General features: G+C 45.1%; 1 protein-coding gene, 1 long non-coding RNA gene and 1 pseudogene across 2 annotated transcripts; 1 reads left to right on the plus strand and 2 right to left on the minus strand.

The window, feature by feature from the left end:
- Nucleotides 1-2710: 2710 nt before the first annotated feature.
- LOC111590266 (uncharacterized) lies at nt 2711-3933 on the minus strand (annotated as a pseudogene).
- Nucleotides 3934-4279: 346 nt separating this feature from the next.
- Nucleotides 4280-6629, minus strand: LOC100274152 (WAT1-related protein). Its single transcript, NM_001148530.1, has 6 exons — nt 6319-6629; nt 6139-6201; nt 5600-5716; nt 5244-5490; nt 4807-5117; nt 4280-4684 (listed from the first exon to the last, which is right to left on the minus strand). Exons 1-6 carry the CDS (start codon nt 6540-6542, stop codon nt 4513-4515), a joined length of 1134 nt encoding a protein of 377 aa, NP_001142002.1. The 5' UTR covers nt 6543-6629; the 3' UTR covers nt 4280-4512.
- Nucleotides 6630-9703: 3074 nt separating this feature from the next.
- Nucleotides 9704-11462, plus strand: LOC118473379 (uncharacterized). Its single transcript, XR_004852738.1, has 2 exons — nt 9704-10081; nt 11115-11462. It is a non-coding gene; the product is annotated as an uncharacterized lncRNA (long non-coding RNA).
- Nucleotides 11463-23075: the final 11613 nt, after the last annotated feature.

Consider the following 23075-nt stretch of genomic DNA (forward strand, 5'->3'; position numbering starts at 1 on the left):
TAGCATTTTTGCAGGTGTCCGTTGGAGTCGACCGTTGCGCTGGAGCCGTTGCTCCGCTGGCACACCGGACAGTCCAGTGGCCCACCGGACGGTCTGGTGAATTATAGTGGAGCGGCTCTCCAGAAACCCGAAGGTGAAGAGTTCAGCATGTACGGTCCCTAGTCATGGAGATGGCCCACGACTCTTTACGAAGTTACTCGACCGAGGTGCTTGGCCCTCGCGTGGGCTTCCCTTTACGTAGGGGCACCAGCGAGAATTAGTCGGGACCTTGCGTGGTTCCGGATACCTCGGTAAAAATACCAGCGTCATCCACGAGATTTTGCATCTCTACCTTGCTCTTTAGCTTCCGCATTTATATTAAGAATTTAAGTTTCAATCTTGTCTTTATACTTATATTGTTTTGGATTGAAACTTAGCCATTGCGGTAGAGATAGCACCACTTAGACAAAACCTAGTTTGCACATTCTAGTTTGATTAATTGCATATGTATTGCTCCAGTGATTTATTTGTGGTCTAGTTTAGAGAAAGTTTTAGAAGTCCTAATTCACCCTCTATTAGGTGTCACATGTTTCCTTCAAGCACAATTTTCTAATACTGTGCTCCATGCCACCTTCGTAGATCAAGAACCCATTAAGATGGAATGATCCTTAAATCTCTCTGATGCTAAGGACATAGGAAGGCAACTAGTGGGGGGGTGAATGGAAGCCAATCAAAATTTCTTTTGAAATAACAATTGTTCTAGCCAACCATTCAAAAAACCCAAATCTCATACAAGTGATGCCCATGAGCCAATTAATGGTTGAATGTTCTTAGTGATGACCAAGTAATACATTAGGACACTCACCACAACGAATAGTCAAATGTAACACCAAAACTTTCCCAAACACAAAAATGGAGTTCTCCACTTCAACCGTAATGAAGTAAGAAACTAACTCAAAATCCTCTAAGGTAATTGGTGATTTTAGGATTGAGAAAAGTTCCTAAGCAATATTGGATACCCATGGAACAAGTGAAAAAAAGAGGAAATCAAGAAAACAATTCAAAAATCAAGAAAAATATATGGCACGAAACTTCTGCATTTGAGCGTGGAAGTTCCATGTTTTAGCGCGGAAGTTTTGCGTAACCTGTTTTCAAGAGCTCAAACCAACAAAAAACTCAAAACACCATCAAACAGAGTCCAATTAACCTTAAATTTTACACATATGTCCATTAAGTAGCTTAGAAGTTCTCCATAAAATTTCATCCCCAAAGATTAGCAAAACTCTCGAGACCTAAAGAAGTATGTAATGGGTTGGTGTTTTCCAATCTTTTCTCAAAATTTGGCTAAATCATACTCGTGAGGAATCTGGCCAAACAATTTGGTAGATATGTTCCTCTAAGGTACTTGCATGTTTCTAGCAATTCCAATCGGTCTCAAAACTCCAGAAACATAAAATCACTCAAAATCAAAGATTAAGATCAAATCTCAAGAACTTAGATTTACCATGAATAATTGTTTTATTTCTTGACCATACATCTGGTTCTACCTGAAGAATGGTTACGGGAAAAAAACACACAAAGAGTATTGTTTTCCCGTATTGTAGATCTGAACAACAGAAAATTAGGGAACTAGAGATTGGGAAATCTAAATAATGACAAATAAATATAAAAATGGAAGAGAAGGCTAGTTGGAACAATCTCCTATCTTATTTATAAGCTATTACAAGTTCCTAATATGATCTTTAATATTTTGGTTGAACCACTTAACCTAGAGGCATAATGGCCCGACTTAAAATTTATGCATTTGATGGCTATAGCCTATTCACGACTTCGCTTCATATCGACATAAGCTTCACGATAACACAACGTGCCTCCCGTCGTTCTCGCTATAACTCAAAGCGGGTTTAATGGCCCAAACCCAAGAAACTGTTTGTCCGATGGTTTTGAGGCCCATCCACCAAATTCCTCGTAGCGTACCTTATACGCTCCGTGCACAATTTTGATGTGTGTCACTGGCAATCTTCGACCGCTCGATCAACAAGTCCTTCAACATCTCTATTTGACTTAGTCGACCGTCATATTAACTTGTTCAACACGGTATACCTCTCCATATACCACTTGTTGATGTCCCTATATGTTAGTCACCACTGTTAATCCTCCGACTTCTCCAGCCTCTTTGTCCAATCCTCATCGCTTGTCCTTCACCATTCTTAGTCCATCAACACAAACTCACTTGATCTTCACATTTATCATCTACCATCGCTTTTGTGCTTTATATCTACAAACTATAAGGCAAGAGACATGTAACTCAACACCGCACACACGCCGTATTAGCCTCCAAATTTAAATAAAACTGATCATTTACTCGACAATCATTTATCGTATTTGAACGCTTTAGGTATATATCAACCACATGTTCATTTTTAGAATGGGTTGCCATTTTGTTTTTTAAGAAAGATTTGTCATTTTGGGTTTTTTAGAAAATTTTGACGTTTTTGGTTCACACAGACATTGCGACTGCGGTTGGCCACGACTGCCTATTTTAGTTTCCGACGAGTATTGGCACGGCGAGCACGACGTATTCCACCAAGCAGACACCGATTCATCATGGCAAAAAGACACTGCAGCATTACCATATACAACTGCTATATATACTCAGCTTCAGGAGCTTTTTGTAACCGTGATATCACCAACATTGGGCTTCTGAAAATCGGTATCCCGAACAGCGCAATTGAAATTTTAGTATTATAATCCGTTGAACTTTGGAATTTCGGTATCTGAGTAAGATTTAGCCGGCGCTCAACTCGTTGTTATGGCAGTCCGTTTCCTAGAACGGATCCACGGCCAACTGTCTGCGCCGCGACTGTCTGCACCGTCTTCCCCGACGCTCGACTGGGCTCCCCGACGGTCTTCTCCGACGCTCTCCCTCCCGAGCCCTCTCCACGCCCGTGCAGGAGCGGCGCGGCGCTCGTCTGCTCCTCTCCCTGGTGCTTCTCTGCCCGGCTCCTGTCGTCTCTGCCCGGCTCCTGTCTGCGCTTCTCTGCCTGGCGGACGACGCGCCTCTCCCTGGTGCTCGGCGGCGCGCAAAGCGTCGCTCATGATCCATCACTCCATCAGACACAAAACGCAGTCCAGTCATATACGAAATACGGCTCGAACTTCCAGTGTGCCGACGAAATGATACAGCATGCGTATCACCTGCATATATCTAGCTTTCCTCATTGTTTTTACTTTGCTGGACGAAGTTATGTGCTGTCTGATGCATCATGCCCTGTGACTGTCGTCAAGTCAAAAGTAGTGGCTGGCCTCTAATTTCCAGAAATATGAATCTGCAATTAACCTAGGCAAACCCAAACAATAAATCCGATGTATTGTTGCACCTTACTTTCAGTTTCAGCTGTTAGCACCTTACTTTCTCTAGTTGCAACTGGACTCTTTTTTTTGTGTGCAGTGAAAGGCTGGCAGATAAACTGCCCAGCTTGTTTCACTACACTACCGGAGAAAGTCACTGGACAGCATGACTAAACCATTGAACACTAAAATCTGATAGCTGGTTTCCTTCTTAGTTACGGGGAGCGCTATATGCGATTAGATAGGAACAGATATCAGAACACTGAAAGATGCACATATTTGCACTAGTCACTCGATGAATTTCAAATTGTTGCTTTAAAAAAATTGGAATCAGACATGCTAGAAACATGCTAGAAGCTTGTGTGAAGGGGTGGGGAACACGCTCACGTCAGATGTAGAGGTGAGGCTGCAGGATGACGAGGAAGAGCATGAGCAGCAGGAAGTAGATGACGGCGTGGACGGGAAGCTGGTCTTCATGTTCATGAGGTCGACGGGGCGGTGCCGGCCGGGCATCTGCAGCACGCCGCCCGGGCACAGGAGCGCGAACAGCGCCGTGGCGATGATCGACGGCGCCCAGTCCCTCATCGCGCCGGCTGTGCAGGCACGCCCCCCCCCCCCCCCCCCCCCCCCCCCCCCCCCCCCTGCTGTGCTCAACGGGCAAGCAGCAGCCAAGCACAGGAGAGGGAGAAGCGAACCAGTGGAAGGCAAAGGCAGGCAGGTGGTACAGACTACGGACGGAAAGCATGGCATCGGGCACCGAGCACACTACGGACGGAAAGCATGGCATCGGGCACCGAGCGCCTGGAGGGAGAGCGTCGGGCAGATGAGCGTGGAGACTGCCGTAACATGAAGTTGAGCGCCGGCTAAATCTTACTCAGATACCGAAATTCCGAAGTTCAACGGATTATAATACTAAAATTCCAATTGCGTTGTTCGGGATACCGATTTTCAGAAGCCCAGTGTTGGTGATATTACGGTTCCAAAAAACTCCAGCTTCAGGGCAGGTTCACGGTTTCACAGACTGAGCCAGACGTCTGTCTGTTGCCGCATTGCATATGCATATATATACATAGCTGATGAGGCGAGACCGGATCGGTGACTCTGTACATCACAAATATAGAACCGAACTGGAGCACGGCATGGCGCTTGATTGAGCCGTCTGCCGCTCATGGCCGGCGGCAGTCACTTCGTCGTCTTGGGCGCTTCGTAGACACAGTCGCTGACCTTCTTCGCCTGCTTCTCGCAGTCCGTCTCGAGCTGTTCCCGCTCTTTGCCCGTGCCCCGCTCCTGGTCTTTCTCCTTCCCCCACAGCAGCATGTAGAGGCCCAGAATCACAACCCCGCCTCCGACGATGCTGCACAATAAAAACCATCAGGATTCAGACCAATGACATCAGTCACACTGAACTTCTGGAAGAGAGTAACACCACCGCCGACACGCGTTTCATGTGTATAGTGTGCGTAGTACTATATATACCTCCCGACGTATAGGTTTTCGCCGAAGATGAAGTAGGCCAGGATGGCGACCATGATGGTGGAGAGGGGGTTGAACATGGTGACGAAGACGGGGCCTTTCTTCTCGGTGCACCAGAGCTGCACGAACACCGTGAAGCCGTTGCAGGCGAGGCCAGAGTAGACGATGCTCCAGAACTTGACGCCGAAGCCGATGCGCCATTCCTCCGGCTCGTGCTGCATGAACAGCGTGAACACGGTCGACTGGATGCCCCCGACCGTGCACATCCACGCCGTCAGCGAGAGCTGGGCGGGGTACCTCTTCAGAGACGACGCCTGCCAATGCCCGTCATATGCATGCATGAATCAGTCAGTTTTAACTTATTAAGAGCTGGAAGACTGATTGTTTGGTTCGTGCGTGGACAGTCTGTCGACTGAGAGGTTAATTAATTAATTAAACACCTGCATGATGTACCAGATGGACCAGCACACGCAGCTGGCCACTGCGAGGACTGACCCTTTCACCCAGCTGTCGTGGGCGACGCCTCCGCCGCCGCTGCCGCTGCCGGCGATCTGAACAGGCGACTTCCAGAGGCTCGTGATGGCCGCTCCTTTGTACAGAGTCATGGTGGTCACCCCGGCGAACGACACCACGGTCCCTGCGACCTTGGCGACCCCGCGTAGGCTCTTCACGTCCACGATCTCCATCCTCCAGTCAGGACAAGACGGGCGTCAGCCGTCAGCTAGCGGAACTAACAGACTGAAACTATAACCGACATGCATCTCGCGCGCGTCCGGTCCGGCCTTTAATTTGTCACCTGAGGATGATGGCGATGACGAACGTCATCGAGGCGATGGTGTTCACCACGGAAGTGACGAACGTTGGGGACGTGTACTTCAGGCTCGTGAAGTACATGTTCAGAGTTAAGCTCACCCTGCATGCATTAACAGGCGCCCCCGATGCGTTAGATTTCATTCTTTTTATTAACTTTCTATCGTCCCGTCCCATCCCATCACATCCCACGTAGGGTGGCATTTTTCGTGCAAGTTTCTTTCTTTCCGTTTCTTTTCTTTCTCTCTCCTCAACGATCTTGTTCTTAGCCCAGAAGCGAGATAGACTCAAGCACTATTTGGTTCGCTGTCTAACTTACCACACTTTATCTAACTTTTTTTAGCTAAGATTAGTTTTTCAATTCGAACGAATAACCTTATGTAAAATGTAGCGTAATTAGCCACAAACCAAACAAACCCTAAGTTACTATGTAACCGTGCCGTCGTCGGGGAGAAAAAGAAGAAGGAAGAGATAGATTCAGTTATGCAATCTTCTCATGCATGCATGAGCGATTTTTGTTCTTACCCGAGAAGGGAGAGCACGAATATCTCCACGAACAGCATGAGCGTCATTTTAGGCCTCAGCCCCCTGCAAGAAAAGAGACAGACAAGATCATGCTTAACTCGATCGATCATCGAACGGGGTTATTCAGAAAAACGCAGACCACACCGATCGTTCAAGTGAGCGAGGTCATGATGAGCTTACTTCTCCAGGTAGTATGCGAAGGGCCAGATGAGGACGGCGACGAGCAGATGGCGGTAGGTGATGTAGACGTAGGGGTTGAGACCCTGGTTGAAGGCGGCCTCGGTGATGAAGTACATGAGCGTGTAGCACAGCTGCGCCAGCACCATCTGGACGTGCGGCGCATACCTCCGCCACAGCCCGCCTCCCGTCGTCGTCCCGCCTTCGACGACCTCCCGCTCAGCCATTATATTCCTTCCTCTTCCTGCACGACTAGCTAGCCTCAGCTCAGACCAGTTAAGCTGCTAGCGCTACAACTACAAAGCAAAGCTGGATCGCTCGTGGTAGGAGCGTGCTGGTGCTGGTATATATAGGCAGGTAGGCAGCCTGTGCTGTGCCTTGTTGTGTTGACGTGCCGTGCCGTGGGATGGTGAAGAGAAGTCTTCGTCTACCCCTCTGCTCGATCCGCTCCCACCCAGTCACGCAGGCCACTACTGCCTGAATAAAAATACCCGATGCATGCATGGTGCTGTCACCGTGGACGTAGTACGCGATAGCCTGACAGGTGATAGCTACGGCGGCCTGAACGCGCGCACAGCAACAGCCAGACGGCGACATAGCATTTCCGAATCTCTGCTCTGCTCTCCTCTTCTCCTCCCTTGGCTTCCTGAACAAGCAGCAGCAGGGAACTTGTCGCTGCTGTGGTGTCTGCGTCGGCTTGGATGTGCCGGGCAAATCGCTATACGATTGTAGGAGGAGATGGTTACAGAATCCAGACGCTAGCTGTTTGCTTTCTACAAAAGCTGGGTTTACTTGTGTCAAAAAAAGAAAGATGCAAGAAAACTGATGGTGTGTTCTCCTAATCGGTGAGATGAAGCTGAAATGTATCCCAGTGCTCCTGGTAGACTTGCACTAGCAGCAGTGCCGATGCTTTCGGTTTATTTTGGGCCAGCGTTTGTATCTGGAAAGCTATGCAATTGCGTGCGTGGCCTGTGGCCTCGGCCGTTGCAGGTGGAGAGAGAGAGAGAGAGAGAGAGAGAGGTGCTCTGCTGCCGTGTCCGTGTTGAGTTGAGCTCAGTCTCTGGGCTAGCCATGCCCATGCATGCGCGCTGCATGATGACAGTGCCGTCCGTTGCCGCTTGACGTGTCTGGTTTCCAGCTGCCAGCTCGGTTCAGAGCCAAGAGATAGATGGATGCACCTGCTGCAGTGATGTTATGCGTACGTGAGCTGCTGTTGACACTGACACCAGACGACACCAGCGATCGCCTGAGGGTGAGAGACTGTGGTTCTCTGCCCACTTGTCACTCCCACATATAGATGTCCAAACGGGCCGCCCGGCCCGAGCCCGGTGAAGCCCGGGCCGTTTTGGGCCCGGCCCGCCAGGCACGATTAAAAAACCGGGCCGGACCGGCTAAGCACGCGGGCTCAATTCCTTGTCCGAGCCCGACCCGCAACGGGCCTAAACGGCACGAAAAAAGCGGGCTATGCGGTCCGAAAAGCATGTTTTAGTGTAAAAAAAGCGGGCTTAACAGGCTTAGAGCTAAACGGGCCGTGCCGGGCTAGCCCACCGTGCCTAATTTCCTGCCCGAGCCCGGCCCGCTTATTCGTGCCGGGCCGGCCCGGGCCCGCATATAACCGGGCCGTGTCGGGCTCGGACCGGGCCCAAAAAACGGGCTTCGTGCCGGGCTCGCGGGCTTCGTGCTTATTGGACATCTATACTCCCACAGTACCACTACGCTGCTGCCATACGTGAGCTGCAGTGTGTCTGGAAACAAAAAGATCTTGTTTTTTTTCGAAAGAAGCGGACACAAGGTCCTGCAGTCCCGCGGACCTCATATGTTTTTTGTAATAAAAGCTGACTACGAGCATTTAAAAGGAAAGCAACAAAACGCCAAAGTATGATTTAAGGAGTATTTGGTTTCTAGGGACTAATCTTTAACTCCTTTATTTTATTCTATTTTAGTCCTTAAATTGTTAAATACGGAAACTAAATAATTTTAGTTTCCATATTTAACTATTTAGATACTAAAATAAAATATAGGAACTAAACATTAGTCCATAGAAACCAAACATCCTTAATCACATTATTATTTTTAATAGGACGATAAGATAATACTATTATGTCTGACGGTCTTTATAGTGACGATGGGATATAATATATGTGAGCCTGCTATACGACTATGACGGTCGTTACCCCGACATATTGTCGACGGTGCCTGCGAGCTATTAGAGATAAGCTTATATCTGACGTATTAAAATTGACATACACTTGCTATTGGAGATAAGGCTTAGGTCGTCAGAAATAGACAATGTCCGACGATTTAGGTCTTATCTCTATCTAACGTTTAAAGCCATCAGAATTTTTGAGTTTTAGTGTGATGTCTGTCCACGTGGAGATCCTCTCCAGTTGTCATTCCCACTTCGCTGCCATACGTGAGCTGCAGTGTCCGGAAACAAAAAGATCTTTTTTTCCCGAAAGAAGCGGACACAAGGGCCCTGCAGATCTGTGTGCTTAATTATATGGGTTTTTTTAAAATAAAAGCTGATTCAGAGCATTTAGTGCATGTGTAACTCTAAGGCTTTTGATAATATAGCTCATATTGATCTTTATATTATTACCATGTCATATGTAGCCAACTAAGAACATGTGTAATTTCATTAATTGAGATTTCTCTTAAAGGATCTCTATAGGTCAAGTGCACAAAAAATCAAGAGATGGGCTCTTCGCGAAGAGCTCGTCTCTTCACGACTTTTTATATATATTGTTTCTTAACTACATTAATGTTTTAGTGGCTAATGGTTGTATGATGCAGTTTCTTTGTTGTCTCTTCTACTTGGAAAACCAAGTAAGGAGCTCTAGGTTGTACACTTGTACATTTCCTAAAAGTCTAGTCATATAACAATACAACTGATATTTAATGTTTCATTCATTTCTTTCTCTCACAAACTCTGTTGGAGTTCGTGAACATCATCCTTTTAGCTAGTTATTGCTCCCTAGACTGTACTATTAGTTATCATTTTGGACAAGATTTAAGTTAAATTTATAAAATTTTAACTATAAATAACTATTTTATTATACTTGCTCTAAGAGACTGTATTATACAATCTTGAGTCTCTAGACCATATATAAAATTAAGACACGACATATATAGAGAGTTGTGTTGAGACGATCTCCTCACAAAGAGAGGGTCTCTTATTTTTTTTTTCATTTAGCCCTCTAAAAAACCCTACAAAATCTCTCTAATTATTGTGGTTGTACGTGCCCTTAAAAAGAAAGCAAAACGCGAAAGCCAAAACACTAGCGCGGACGAAAGACAAATGCTTTTCCGCTCGACTGCTCAATTTGTTTAAAGCCTGAGCTCCGTTAAGCTAGCTAGCTATCCTTTTCATATCGCTATTAATCTGCAACGCCTAGCTAGGTTTCTATGGAGCATCCACTTAGTTAACTTAATCCACGCCTCTCCTTTGTTTATTACACCTCTTCCAAGCAATAAACTACCGCAGATTAACTTGTGGTCGCTAAGCGCTCGCGAGTCGGGTAAATCTCAGCGTGCGGCCAGGAACTAACATGACGGAAGCTTCGTTCTGCACGCAGAGACGGAAGCTTGTTTATTTGATCTGCATTAGTGCAACAGCGAGACGCTGGCCGCTCAGAAGGCCGCGGCGTGCGCACGCATCCCACCAAACCGGATCGCCGGATTTCCTTTCGCGCAATACAACGGTGCAAGAATCTCCGGGCGGACGCCGGAAGCCGCTAGCTTTTGTGCAAAAGCTAGTCGGGGTCAGGTACGACGACGACGACGACGAGTGAGTGGCGAACATCTCTAGTGGGCTGCGAGGCTAGTGTGTGGCCGTGTGGGTGGCCTCCAGGTAGGCGTAGTGTGTCATCGAACAATTGGCGTTTCTGAATGTCTTCTGTGTTCTTCTCCTCGCTGTGGACTGTGGTTGCATCATCGCCGCCGTAGTGCCGGTCTCTGCGAGACTGCGTGGAATGGAATCCGTCGCCGTCTGGCCAGGCGATCAACTGAATCGATCTGTTCCCTGACGGCAGAGAGAATTTCGGAGTGCGCCCCATTTGTGCTCGGCCAGTCAGACGACGTGTGTACTGGGTTCAGAATCAGATGATGCATTTTTTTAATAGGAAAACTTTATTAATTTCAAACACATCGTATCAAATTAATACAAGTTTTTAAAAAATTCTTCCAGCCTCTGCTCATCAAGACGCACACAGCCTAAAATTAAAGAACCACAAATAATCTAGTGGCAATCAATCCGATGACTAGATCGCCACCCATAGACCTACGAATAAAAGTCCTTGACCACATGCACCAACAATCGCGTAGCCTCCACAACTATATCCTGCTGCTCCGGCTTCTGTAGCACCGCCCATGTACGGAGCCAATGGGAAATTGCATAAATCACCTGCAAAGGAGAGTAAATTGATTTTTCTCAAAAACAATATCATTTCTGCTTAGCCAAAGAGCCCAATAAGTGCTTGCCGCCCCTAGCAAAATGATGTTCCTGAGATTTAACTCAAACCCCTCTAGCCAGCTTCCAAACATATTAGAAGCACTAGAAGGTGGAGGTATCCCAAAGGCTAAAAAAATAACACCCCAGACCCTAAGAGCGAATCGACATTCAAAGAACAAGTGCTTAAATTGTCTTTGGCTTATGACAAAAGCAACAAGATTTGTTTCCATGCCAATTGCATTTGGCAAGATTATCCTTAGTTAGGATTACTCCCTGTTGGGGGGCTTCGTCTTCCGAAGGTCCTCAAAAACATAATTAACAATGTTTCCCAAGTGTAATATATGTACAGGAATCTTCGGACATTGGATAAAGCCGTACACAATATAAAAAGCGGGGTCAGGACGAAGGTCGAACCAGTTCCGAAGCTATGCGCAAGGAAGCTTCGGCTCAACGACAGAAAGGAGAACCGGCTTAAAGGGGAAAAGGCTATCTAGTCCTTGTTGGATTGTCATTAAGTCAATAGTAAACATAAAGGGCATGAATGTAATTTTACACAGGCTGCGCCTTGTGCCTATAAATAGATGAACAGTACCCCCGTACTGTTCACTCTGATTTGTACTCGCTCGTGCGTCACACTTGTACTTTTGCCTTCTGTCAAGCCGAAGGTACAAATGTAATTCAATATTGTTCTTATTCATCAATGATTATATAATAAGGACATATAAATGATGTTATTTGATTATTCATGTTATTTCTCATATTTTATATGCTTCATCTTTCATCAATGTAGACTGTGACGATGAAGGTATGTCCTTCACGATCTTCGTCCGAAGATCGTTATATCCTAAGGGAAATAATGCTTCGAAGGACGAAGGGCATTAACCATTAACTTCTTTCTGTGTTGCCTTGTTCTTAATTCATAGCATTTGAGAACAAGTCCCCAACATTGGCGCCCACCTCCGGTGTACTCACTTCCACAATCTTCGGCAAAACATCAACCTTCGTCATGCCACCGAAGAAGATAACATGGCCAGGGGTTGCACTGCAGCCACTGGACACAAACCAGGAGACTCTCTCTCTCCGAGAGGCCAGGAGCCAAAAGAGAAAGGCCACCAGTCCAACACTTCAGGAGGAGGAGTTGGACCAGGAGATCAGGGACATGGAAATCATCCACCAACAGGTGCAAAGAAAAAAAAGGAGAAGATGGCTCAGCTGGCCGATCTTCAAAGAAAAATCGATGAAGCTAATGAGGAAGTGTGTCATCTTACTCAAGATGATCATGACCGAAGAAGGTCCCAACACAGGGAGCTTCGTCAAGAGGGCCCATTCAACGAAGATGAATGGTACGATGATTTTAATCATGATACCTTTACTTTTGATGATGCTTCTCCCCTGGCAGCAGAATTGCAGGCTATCCCATGGCCACAATCCTACAAGCCACCCAGCTACCCATGTACGATGGGCACTCGGACCCAAAACAGTTCTTAATGAGCTATGAGGCAACAATATCCTCATACGGAGGCAACGCAGCTGTCATGGCCAAGTCCTTCGTCATGGCAGTTCGAAACGTGGCCCAGACATGGTACTCCTCTCTTCGGCCAGGAACACTCACGTCATGGCAGAAGCTCAAGGACATGCTGGTTACCAGTTTTCAAGGCTTTCAGACGAAGCCAGTCATAGCTCAGGCCTTGTTCCAGTGCACACAAGACCATGAGGAATACCTTCAGGCGTATGTCCGAAGGTTCTTGCGATTGAGAGCACAAGCGCCCACAGTGCCCAATGAGATCGTCATTGAGGCCATGATCAAGGGTCTTCGGCCAGGACCTACGACCCAATACTTCGCTAGGAAACCCCCTCAAACTCTGGAGAAGCTACTTCAGAAGATGGATGAGTACATCCGGGCTGATAATGACTTCCGACAAAGAAGGGAGGAAGCTTACAGATTTTCTGAAATGACTAGGGGCTTCGGAAGAAGAATCCACCCTAGGCATGTTAGATCAATCCACAGCTCCAGTCAGACTGATGACAAAGGAAGCCAGCTTCAGAGGCCACAACACACCTCACAGTCTTCGGGACAGCAGCAAAGTTCCTTCAGGCCACCAGCTCCAAGGGGCAGAGGCGGCAGGGGCTTCAGAGGAAGATATGGGGATCAACCCAGAAAAATTTATTGTTTATTCTGTGGTGAGGACAAAGGCCACACTACAAGAACCTGCCAGATCACCATTCTGAAGCAAAAAGAGATTACCGAAGCAGAAGCTCGGCAGAATCAGCCGAAGCAAGTCCTACACACTGTTTCGTGCCACTCTCCCTACATACCAGAATATGTGGGCAACCAACCTGCAGCCTCTGTTGCTTCGGCAAGCCATTCACAGGCTTCTTGGCCCCAGCTCCCACCGCCACCTCTACTGCAACCTACTTATTCCCGAAGCCAGCAGCCAGAAGGGCGCCAGCACTCCCAACAATAATGTGAATTCAGGGAGAAATCCGAAGCTCGTACAGTCAATAGTACTGTACCAGAATCGAAGCACATATACTGAGCAATATCCTGCATCTGAAATATTTTTATGTTCTATGCCATTTTGCTTTTTTAATAAGGAACAAGCAATGTAAATTTAGTTTTAATTTCTTGTAACGATTTTGCTTCTGTCGGAGTGAAATATATCTTCTTCACAGATTTACGAAGCTCAAAAGTCGTTCCTAAGGAAATGCAGAGTTAAGTTTGTCGAAACTACAAAAAGTCATTCATAAGAGAACACAGCGTAAGTTTTGAGCTCAAAAGTCATTCCTAAGGGAATGCAGAGCCTAAATTGCCGAAGCTACAAAAAGTCGCTCCTAAGGGAGCGCAACGTAAGTTTTATGCTCAAAAGTCGTTCAAAAGGGATTGCAGAGCCAAATACCGCCGAAATATAAGGCGAAGAAGTTCAAAAGTCGTTCCTAAGGGATGCAGAACTTATACCGCCGAAATAGAAAGCGAAGAAGTTCAAAAGACGTTTCTAAGGGGATGCAGAACTTATATCACCGAAATAGAAGGTGAAGAAACTCAAAAGTCGTTCCTAAGGGGATGCAGAGCTTGTGTGTTCCAGTGTGGGCGTGTGGGTGTGTGTCTTCGGCATCCTCATCATTTTGCATCATATCATCACATCATTTTGCATAACATCACATCATAGATCATATTGCATCAATGACACGAGAATTGAATACGAAGCTGATCTTTGGCAAATGCTTCGTCAAAAAAGGGAAGGTGTTTCGGGAAATACAATTTTATCAGCTGTGTTACAAGAAGGGATCTCTCTTTACAAAGCAAGGATATCTTTATTTACGAAGCATGGATCTTTTTCTTTACGAAGCATGAAAAGAAGGGAAGGTGTTTTTCGTCGAAGGCTCAAAAACGGTATGTGTGTAAATTTCATGCATCGCAAAGAAATAAACTGCAATAATTTACATATTCAATTTAGCATTACATACTCCAGATATTACATAGTTTTGTTATAGTAGAAACCTAATATTCCTTCATTTATTACATACATCAAGCTTTTCAAAGTGTTTATTACAATAAAATATATTCCTCTTTAAGGACTTTCTCTGCAACTTCGTTCAGCAATTTGTTGACGACTTCGTCGACAATGGATTCAGCCATGTTTATAATGTCCAACACTTCCTTCATTTTTGGATCAGGTAGGGGATCGAACGGTTCCGGCGGCGGAGAGAATTCAGCTGAAGTAGGAAAAATTAATTAGTTCGAAGCCACAAAAACAAATGCCGAAGATGAAAACCAAAAATAATACCTATACGCTTTTCGCGCTCTGCAGCTTCTTCAGCTTGTCTTGCTTCTACTCGGGCGTCATGGATGTCTTTTTTACTTTTCTTTATAATTTTATGGGACATCTCTCGGCCACCGTTCACCCAGACATCATTATAGAATTTTTCGCCTATCAAGGTTGCTTCAGTTGAAGGATCCTTCGTATCATCTACGGAGAAGGTAGCTTCGGTCTGGGCCATGGTTTTAATATGGTCGCATCCAGCCTTCTCCAAGATGGCTGAAATTCCTCACGCACCGAAAAACGCACAAACATCCCCGCGATCACTCAAAATTTCTTCGAAGGTTTTGGCTTCTCCACTTATCCATTCAACAACGCCTTCGGGGTCGCCTCTTATGAAATTTTCTTTAGTAGAATAGGCACCCACTTCGGCGAAGCTAGCTTTTATTTTCTTTACACAATCCAAAGACTTCTCAAAGCACCTTTCCTTGGATGTGCGAAGTTCTTCAACATTTTTCTCTAGATAAATTTTCCAATATTAGCTGATTCCTTGATTAGTTTGAGCGACTGCGCATTTTTCCTTAGCTTCAGCCAGTTGCTTCCGAAGATCTTCAATTTTCGTTTTCTGGGCTTCGGCCTGAGCTTTATAGTTAGCTTCATCTTCCTTTACTGTATTTACCAATGAAATTAAGATCTTGTCTTTTTCCAGACCTTCGTTTCTCAATTCAATAACTTTTGAACGAAGGTTATTCAGAGCCATTGTATAGCTTTCGTCTTCAATATTCTTCTGTGCCCTCAAGGCATTACTAAGAATCAAGCCCTGTAAAAAAAGAAGAAATAATTAAGTATGACAATGAAATATGCTAGTTTCCAACTTAAAAGTAAACTTTTATACCTTTATACTATTGTATGCTAGGCTGTCAGCAAGTTCATCCTTCGATAAAATCAAAAGGTTGTCTTACAGCTTCGGGAATCCTATGCTCTTACCTATCTCCCGGCAAACAGATATTTCTTTGTTATCAGGGAGAGAATACAAAAAATCTTCTTCGTTACTACCATTGAACACTAGCGCCCCCTTCGGATATTTCAATTTTTGGGTGTAGTGTCGTGCTTCTAGCATTTCTTCTTGGGATAGTTCTTTTCCCGAAGCATGACGAATGATGTAGTCAGTGCTTTTGTTCGAAGCTTCGGGAGCAGGAGCTTCGATCTTTTCAGATGCAATCTGCTCTGTCGTTTTTTCCTTAGGCTCAGCAGGCTCCATCTCGGTGGGCACTGAAGGCCCAGCTTCGGCTTCAGTTTGAGCTTGCGCAGCTTCGGTTTCTGCTTGCCCATTTTTGGCTTCGGCCTGCGTTTTTGTAGCTTCAGCAACTTTCTTTGTAGCAGCAGGGCTTAAGACCTTCGTAGTTTCCAGCACAGCATCCAACACGTTGGCCATTCTCCTCCTCTTGGGAGTTGCAGCAGAAGCCTTTGCACCTTCGACAGTTTTGTCTCTGTCGGAGGGCTCATAATTTTTGGCACTTTTATTATTTCTTCAATCTTTGACTCTTCAGCCTTATCAACCTTAGCCTCGACTGGCTCGGCTATGGGTACCTTCAGCATTACGGTCGCCTCTTCAGTGCTCTATGCAATCGGAGCAGTTTCTATTGCTTTGGCTGCTGAGGAGGACCCTGCGCCAAATTCAGGCACTACAGCCGATTCAATATAACGCAGCCGGTGGGTCAGAACCTTCACCTTTTTGCTCTTTGGCACAGGCTCATCTGGGATGACCGAAACAACAATCTTCCTCTTTTTCTCTTGCCCTCGCAGTGGGTAGCGATAATCGGGGTATATGAAGCCGATCGCATCAAAAACTCTGTTCAGTCTTTTCTTCCCCCGACCTCCGAAGGCTGCGGACAGAGCATTATCTTCGGCCTTGGAGTAAGCTCCAAGCAGCTCATCGCTGGTAGCTTCAATACACTTCAGCCAATCGTCGTTTGGCTCATCAAACTTCTCCCTAAATCTGAAGGTATATTTCAGTCGGACCAGACCACCATCACTAGAATCAGTGGTGGTCTCCTTCGGTGTTTCCCAGCTTTCCACAAGCGGTCATACCCTGAAGGATATATGTTCTTGAATAAAATCTCTTGTGCCAATGAAGGACCAAACAGTGTTGAAAGCCCTCTGACACGCTTCGACAGCGTCATCAATTTCCACCTTCGTCCTTCGAAGGCCAAAGCGTGACCAGATGGGGCGCTGGATGATCTCTTTAATGTCTTCCCTTGCCTTTAAATCATTCTTCACATAAAACCATTCTTCCATCCAGGCTCCGACCATCTCTTCCGAAATGTTGGCACCGGGTGGCTTGCGTTGGGGCGAGCGATAAATCCATAACAACCGAACTTGTTGTGATACTGTTCTTTACCAGTGGCCTTCGTCTCATATAAAAGCTCGTGCATGCTGCAGAAGCACTTCACGCTTGGCTCTAGCCCCTGACTCCTTACTGCCCAGACAAAAATCCCCACCCTAATAATTGCCTCGGGGGCGATCTGATGAAGAAAGATCTGGTATATCTTCAGCACTTCAACCACAAACTTGCTCAGCGGGAATCGGAGACCAGCCTTAAAAAAGCTTCGGTAGATAACAACTTCATTCTCCTCCGGAGCGGGGGCAGTGTTGTCTCCTCCAACTCTGACTATAGACATGTCACGAAAGTACCTTCCTCTCATGTTGTTAAGATGACTTTGTTTAATAGTTGATTTTTCAAAGACAGTATGGCTTGGCCGCCAGGGCCGATCTTCATAATCTTTGTCTCCACTCTCCACATCATAACTATCACTATCATCAGTATCTTTGGGCAAACCTTCTAGAATCTCTTTAGTAATCTTCTCTGTGTTTGTTTTTGACATATACTCGACAAACTCGGCGACAAAAGGATCCACAACTTTCTTTTCTTGAAACAACTTCGTCTCCTCAGATAGCTTCGTCTCTGTAGTCATTTTCTTTTCCTCAGTCATCTTCTCCCCAGACATGGTGAAACACGTCCTTAAACCGAAGCGCGAAAATCTTGAAAATCAGGCGAGAGCTAGTGAGCAAGAGCTAACAATTTGAGACAATAACGCAAATGATAGAAATGGCGTATAGAATTGAAAGTCGCCTAGAGGGGGGTGAATAGGCAAATCTGAAATTTATAAACTTTAAGCACAACTACAAGTTGGGGTTAGCGTTAGAAACAAAGCCGAGTCCGAAAGAGAGGGTAAAAACAAATCAACCAAAGAAATAGAGCGAATGATACAGTGATTTGTTTTACCGAGGTTCAGTTCTTGCAAACCTACTCCCCGTTGAGGTGGTCACAAAGACCGAGTCTCTTTCAACCCTTTCCCTCTCTCAAACGGTCACCTAGACCAAGTGAGATCTTTTCCTTAATCAACGGGTCACTTAGACCCCTCACAAGGACCACCACAACTTGGTGTCTCTTGTGTTGATTACAAGTTGCTTGAGAACAAGAATGGAGGAAGAAGAAAAGCGATCCAAGCGACAAGAACTCAAATGAACACAAATATCTCTCTCTCACTAGCCACTAAGTGTTTGGAGTGATTCTAGACTTGGGAGAGGATTTGATCTCTTGTTTGTGTCTTGGAGTGAAGTATAGAGCTCTTGTATTAAATGCAATGGTTGAAAACTTGGATGCCTTGAAGTGGTGGTGGTTGGGGGTATTTATAGCCCCAACCACCAAACCAACTGTTGGGGTTGCGCTGCTGTCGATGGGCGCATCAGACAGTCCGGTGCGCCAGCCATATCACCCAACCGTTAGGGTTCGACCGTTGGAGCTCTAACAACCTGGGCCACTGGACAGTCCGGTGGTGCACCAGACAGTCACTGTTCACTGTCCGGTGCGCCTTCTGGCGCCTGCTCTGACTCTGCGCGAACTGTCCACGCACTATAGCGCTTTTTAGGTTTCCGTTGGAGTCGACCGTTGCGCTGTAGCCGTTGCACCGTTGGCACACCGGACAGTCCGGTGAATTATAGTGGAGTGGCTTTTCCAGAAACCCGAAGGTGGTGAGTTCGAGTTGATCCACCCTGGTGCACCGGACACTGTCCGGTGGCACACCGGACAGTCCGGTGCGCCAGACCAGGGCAACCTTCGGTTTCTTTTGCTCCTTTCTTTTTGAACCGTAACTTGGAATTTTTATTGGTTTGTGTTTGAACCTTTGGCACCTGTAGAACATATAATCTAGAGCAAACTAGTTAGTCCAATTATTTGTGTTGGGCAATTCAACCACCAAAATCATTTAGGAAAAGGTTTGACCCTATTTCCCTTTCAATCTCCCCCTTTTTGGTGATTGATGCCAACACAAACCAAAGCAAATATATAAGTGCAGAATTGAACTAGTTTGCATAAGGTAAGTGCAAAGGTTGCTTGGGAATTGAACCAATTAATACTTTCATAAGATATGTATGGATTGCTTTCTTTCTTTTAATATTTTGGACCACGCTTGCACCACTTGTTTTGTTTTTGCAAACGTTTTTGGAAATTCTTTTTCAAAGTCTTTTTGCAAATAGTCAAAGGTATATGAATAATATTTCGAGAAGCGTTTTTAAGATTTGAAATTTTCTCCCCCTGTTTCAAATGCTTTTCCTTTGACTAAACAAACACTCACCCTTAATGAAATTCTCCTCTTATTGTTCAAGAGGGTTTTATCAATTGAACAAGATCAAATATTTTAGATACCAATTTTGAAAAACTCCTCTTTAAAATATAGATATCAAATGAGATAGAATTTCTTAGAGGAATACCAATTGAAAACATTAAAAACTTTGTTTCGATTTTTTTTGAAATTGGCATGGTGGTGCGGTCCTTTTACTTTGGGCTAATACTCTCTCCCCCTTTGACATTAATCGCCAAAAACAGAGTCTTTAGAGCCCTTTTACTTTCTCCCCCAAGGTATGAGTAATGAATATGAGTGAAGATTATACCAAAGTGGAGAGCGATGCGGATTGACGACGAAGGGTAAATAATACCGGTAGAGTGGAGTGGAAGCCTTGTCTTCACCGAAGACTCCATTTCCCTTTAAATCTATCACTTAGCATAAGAATTGACTTGAAAACACATTAGTCATAGCACATGAAAGAGATATAATCAAAGGTATATGAATGAGCTATGTGTGCAAAGTATCAATCAAAATTCCAAGAATCAAGAATGTTTAGCTCATTTCTAAGTTTGGTAAAGGTTTTCTCATCTAATGGTTTGGTAAAGATATCAGCTAATTGTTCTTTGGTGCTAACATAAGCAATCTCGATATCCCCCCTTTGTTGGTGATCCCTCAAAAAGTGATACCGAATGGCTATGTGCTTAGTGCGGCTGTGTTCAACGGGATTATCCGCCATGCGGATTGCACTCTCATTATCACATAGGAGAGGGACATTGGTTAATTTGTAGCCATAGTCCCTAAGGGTTTGCCTCATCCAAAGCAATTGCGCGCAACAATGGCCTGTGGCAATGTACTCGTCTTCGGCGGTAGAAAGAGCTACTGAATTTTGTTTCTTTGAAGCCCAAGACACCAGGGATCTTCCCAAGAACTGATAAGTCCCTTATGTGCTCTTTCTATCAATCATACACCCTGCCCAATCAGCATCTGAATAACCTATTAAATTAAAAGAGGATCCCTTGGGGTACCAAAGACCAAACTTAGGTGTATGAACTAAATATCTCAAGATTCTTTTCACGACCCTATGGTGAATCTCCTTAGGATCGGCTTGGAATCTTGCACACATGCATACGGAAAGCATAATATCCGGTCGAGATGCACATAAATAGAGTAGAGATCCTATCATCGACCGGTATACCTTTTGATCTACGGATTTACCTCTCGTGTCGAGGTCGAGGTGCCCATTAGTTCCCATGGGTGTCTTGATGGGCTTGGCATCCTTCATTCCAAACTTGGTGAGAATGTCTTGAATGTACTTCGTTTGGCTAATGAAGGTGCCCTCTTGGACTTCCTTGACTTGAAATCCTAGGAAATACTTCAACTCCCCCATCATAGACATCTCAAATTTTTGAATCATAATCCTACTAAACTCTTTACAAGTAGATTTGTTAGTAGACCCAAATATGATATCATCAACATAAATTTGGCATACAAACAAATCATTTGCAATAGTTTTAGTAAAGAGAGTAGGATCGGCTTTATCGACTTTGAAGCCATTAGTGATAAGAAAATCTCTTAGGCATTCATACCATGCTCTTGGGGCTTGCTTGAGCCCATAAAGCGCCTTAGAGAGTTTATACACATGGTTAGGGTACTCACTATCTTCAAAGCCGGGAGGTTGCTCAACATAGACCTCCTCCTTGATTGGTCCATTGAGAAAGGAACTTTTCACATCCATTTGATAAAGCTTGAAGCCATGGTAAGTAGCGTAGGCAAGTAATATGCGAATTGACTCAAGCCTAGCTACGGGTGCATAGGTTTCACCGAAATCCAAACCTTCGACTTGTGAATATCCCTTGGCCACAAGTCAGGCTTTGTTCCTTGTCACCACACCATGCTCATCTTGCTTGTTGTGAAAGACCCACTTGGTTCCTACAACATTTTGGTTAGGACGTGGAACAAGATGCCATACCTCATTCCTCGTGAAGTTGTTGAGTTCCTCTTGCATTGCCAACACCCAATCCGAATCCCTTAATGCGGCTTCCACCCTGTATGGCTCAATAGAAGACACAAAGGAGTAATGTTCACAAAAATGAGCGACACGAGATCGAGTGGTTACCCCCTTACGAATATCGCCGAGGATGGAGTTCACAGGGTGATCTCGTTGTATCGCTTGGTGGACTCTTGGGTGTGGCGTTCTTGGACCCTGATCATCTTCCTTGTCTTGATCATTAGCATCTCCCCCTTGATCATTGTACTCCTCTTGAGGTGGCTCTTCTTGATCTTCAATTTCATCATCTTGAGCTTGATCCTCATCTTGAGTTGGTGGAGATGCTTGATTTGAAGATGATGGTTGATCTTGTGCTTGTGGAGGCTCTTCGGATTCCTTAGGACACACATCCCCAATGGACATGTTCCTTAGCACGACACACGGAGCCTCTTCATCATCTAGCTCATCAAGATCAACTTGCTCTACTTGAGAGCCGTTAGTCTCATCAAACACAATGTCACAAGAAACTTCAACTAGTCCAGTGGACTTGTTAAAGACTCTATATGCCCTTGTGTTTGAATCATATCCTAGTAAAAAGCCTTCTACAGCCTTAGGAACAAATTTAGATTTTGTACCTCTTTTAACAAGAATAAAACATTTGCTACCAAAGACTCTAAAATATGAAACATTGGGCTTTTTACCGGTTAGGAGTTCATAGGATGTCTTCTTGAGGATTCTGTGAAGGTAGAGTCAGTTGATGGCGTAGCAAGCGGTGTTGATTGCTTCCGCCCAAAACTGGTCCGAAGTCTTGTACTCATCAAGCATGGTCCTCGCCATGTCAAGTAGAGTTCTATTCTTCCTCTCCACTACACCATTTTGTTGAGGTGTGTAGGGAGAAGAGAACTCATGCTTGATGCCCTCCTCCTCAAGAAAGCTTTCAATTTGAGAGTTCTTGAACTCCGTCCCGTTGTCGCTTCTTATCTTTTTTATTCTCAATCCGAACTCATTTTGAGCCCGTCTCAAGAATCCCTTTAAGGTATCTTGGGTTTGTGATTTTTCCTGCAAAAAGAACACCCAAGTGAAGCGAGAATAATCATCCACTATTACAAGACAATATTACTCCCACCGATGCTTATGTAAGCTATCGGGCCGAATAAATCCATGTGGAGTAGCTCAAGCGGCCTGTCAGTCGTCATGATGTTCTTGTGTGGATGATGGACACCAACTTGCTTCCCTGCTTGACATGCACTACAAACCCTGTCTTTCTCAAAATGAACATTGGTTAGTCCCAAAATGTGTTCTCCCTTTAGAAGCTTGTGAAGATTCTTCATCCCAACATGGGCTAGTCGGCGATGCCAGAGCCAACCCATATTAGTCTTAGCAATTAAGCAAGTATCGAGTCTATTGAAATCAACTAAGTATAGCTGACCCTCGAGTACTCCCTTAAATGCTACTGAATCATCACTTCTTTTAAAGACAGTAACACCTATATCCGTAAAAAAGACAGTTGTAACCCATTTTGCATAATTGAGAAACTGAAAGCAAGTTATAATCTAAAGAATCTACAAGAAAAACATTGGAAATAGAATGGTCAGGTGATATCGCAATTTTACCAAGTCCTTTGACCAAACCTTGATTTCCATCCCCGAATGTGATAGCTCTTTGGGGGTCATCATTTTTCTCGTAGGAGGAGAACATTCTTTTCTCCCTAGTCATGTGGTTTGTTGTCACACCCGGATTTCGGGGCACCAAGACCCGGGCGCGAACATAATCATCAGGTGTGTTGGGACCAAGTCTCACACATATGATGAATCATGGCATAGGATCGAATGTCACATCTTTACTATATAATATGAGTTCTATACAAAATAAATAATTACATTATAAGGAGATTGCGGTCCAGCAACCCAAAGTTGACTGGGAGACGACGGCCTAGA

This window comes from Zea mays, chromosome 1 (assembly GCF_902167145.1).
Source record: "Zea mays cultivar B73 chromosome 1, Zm-B73-REFERENCE-NAM-5.0, whole genome shotgun sequence".
NCBI classification, from domain to species: domain Eukaryota; kingdom Viridiplantae; phylum Streptophyta; class Magnoliopsida; order Poales; family Poaceae; genus Zea; species Zea mays.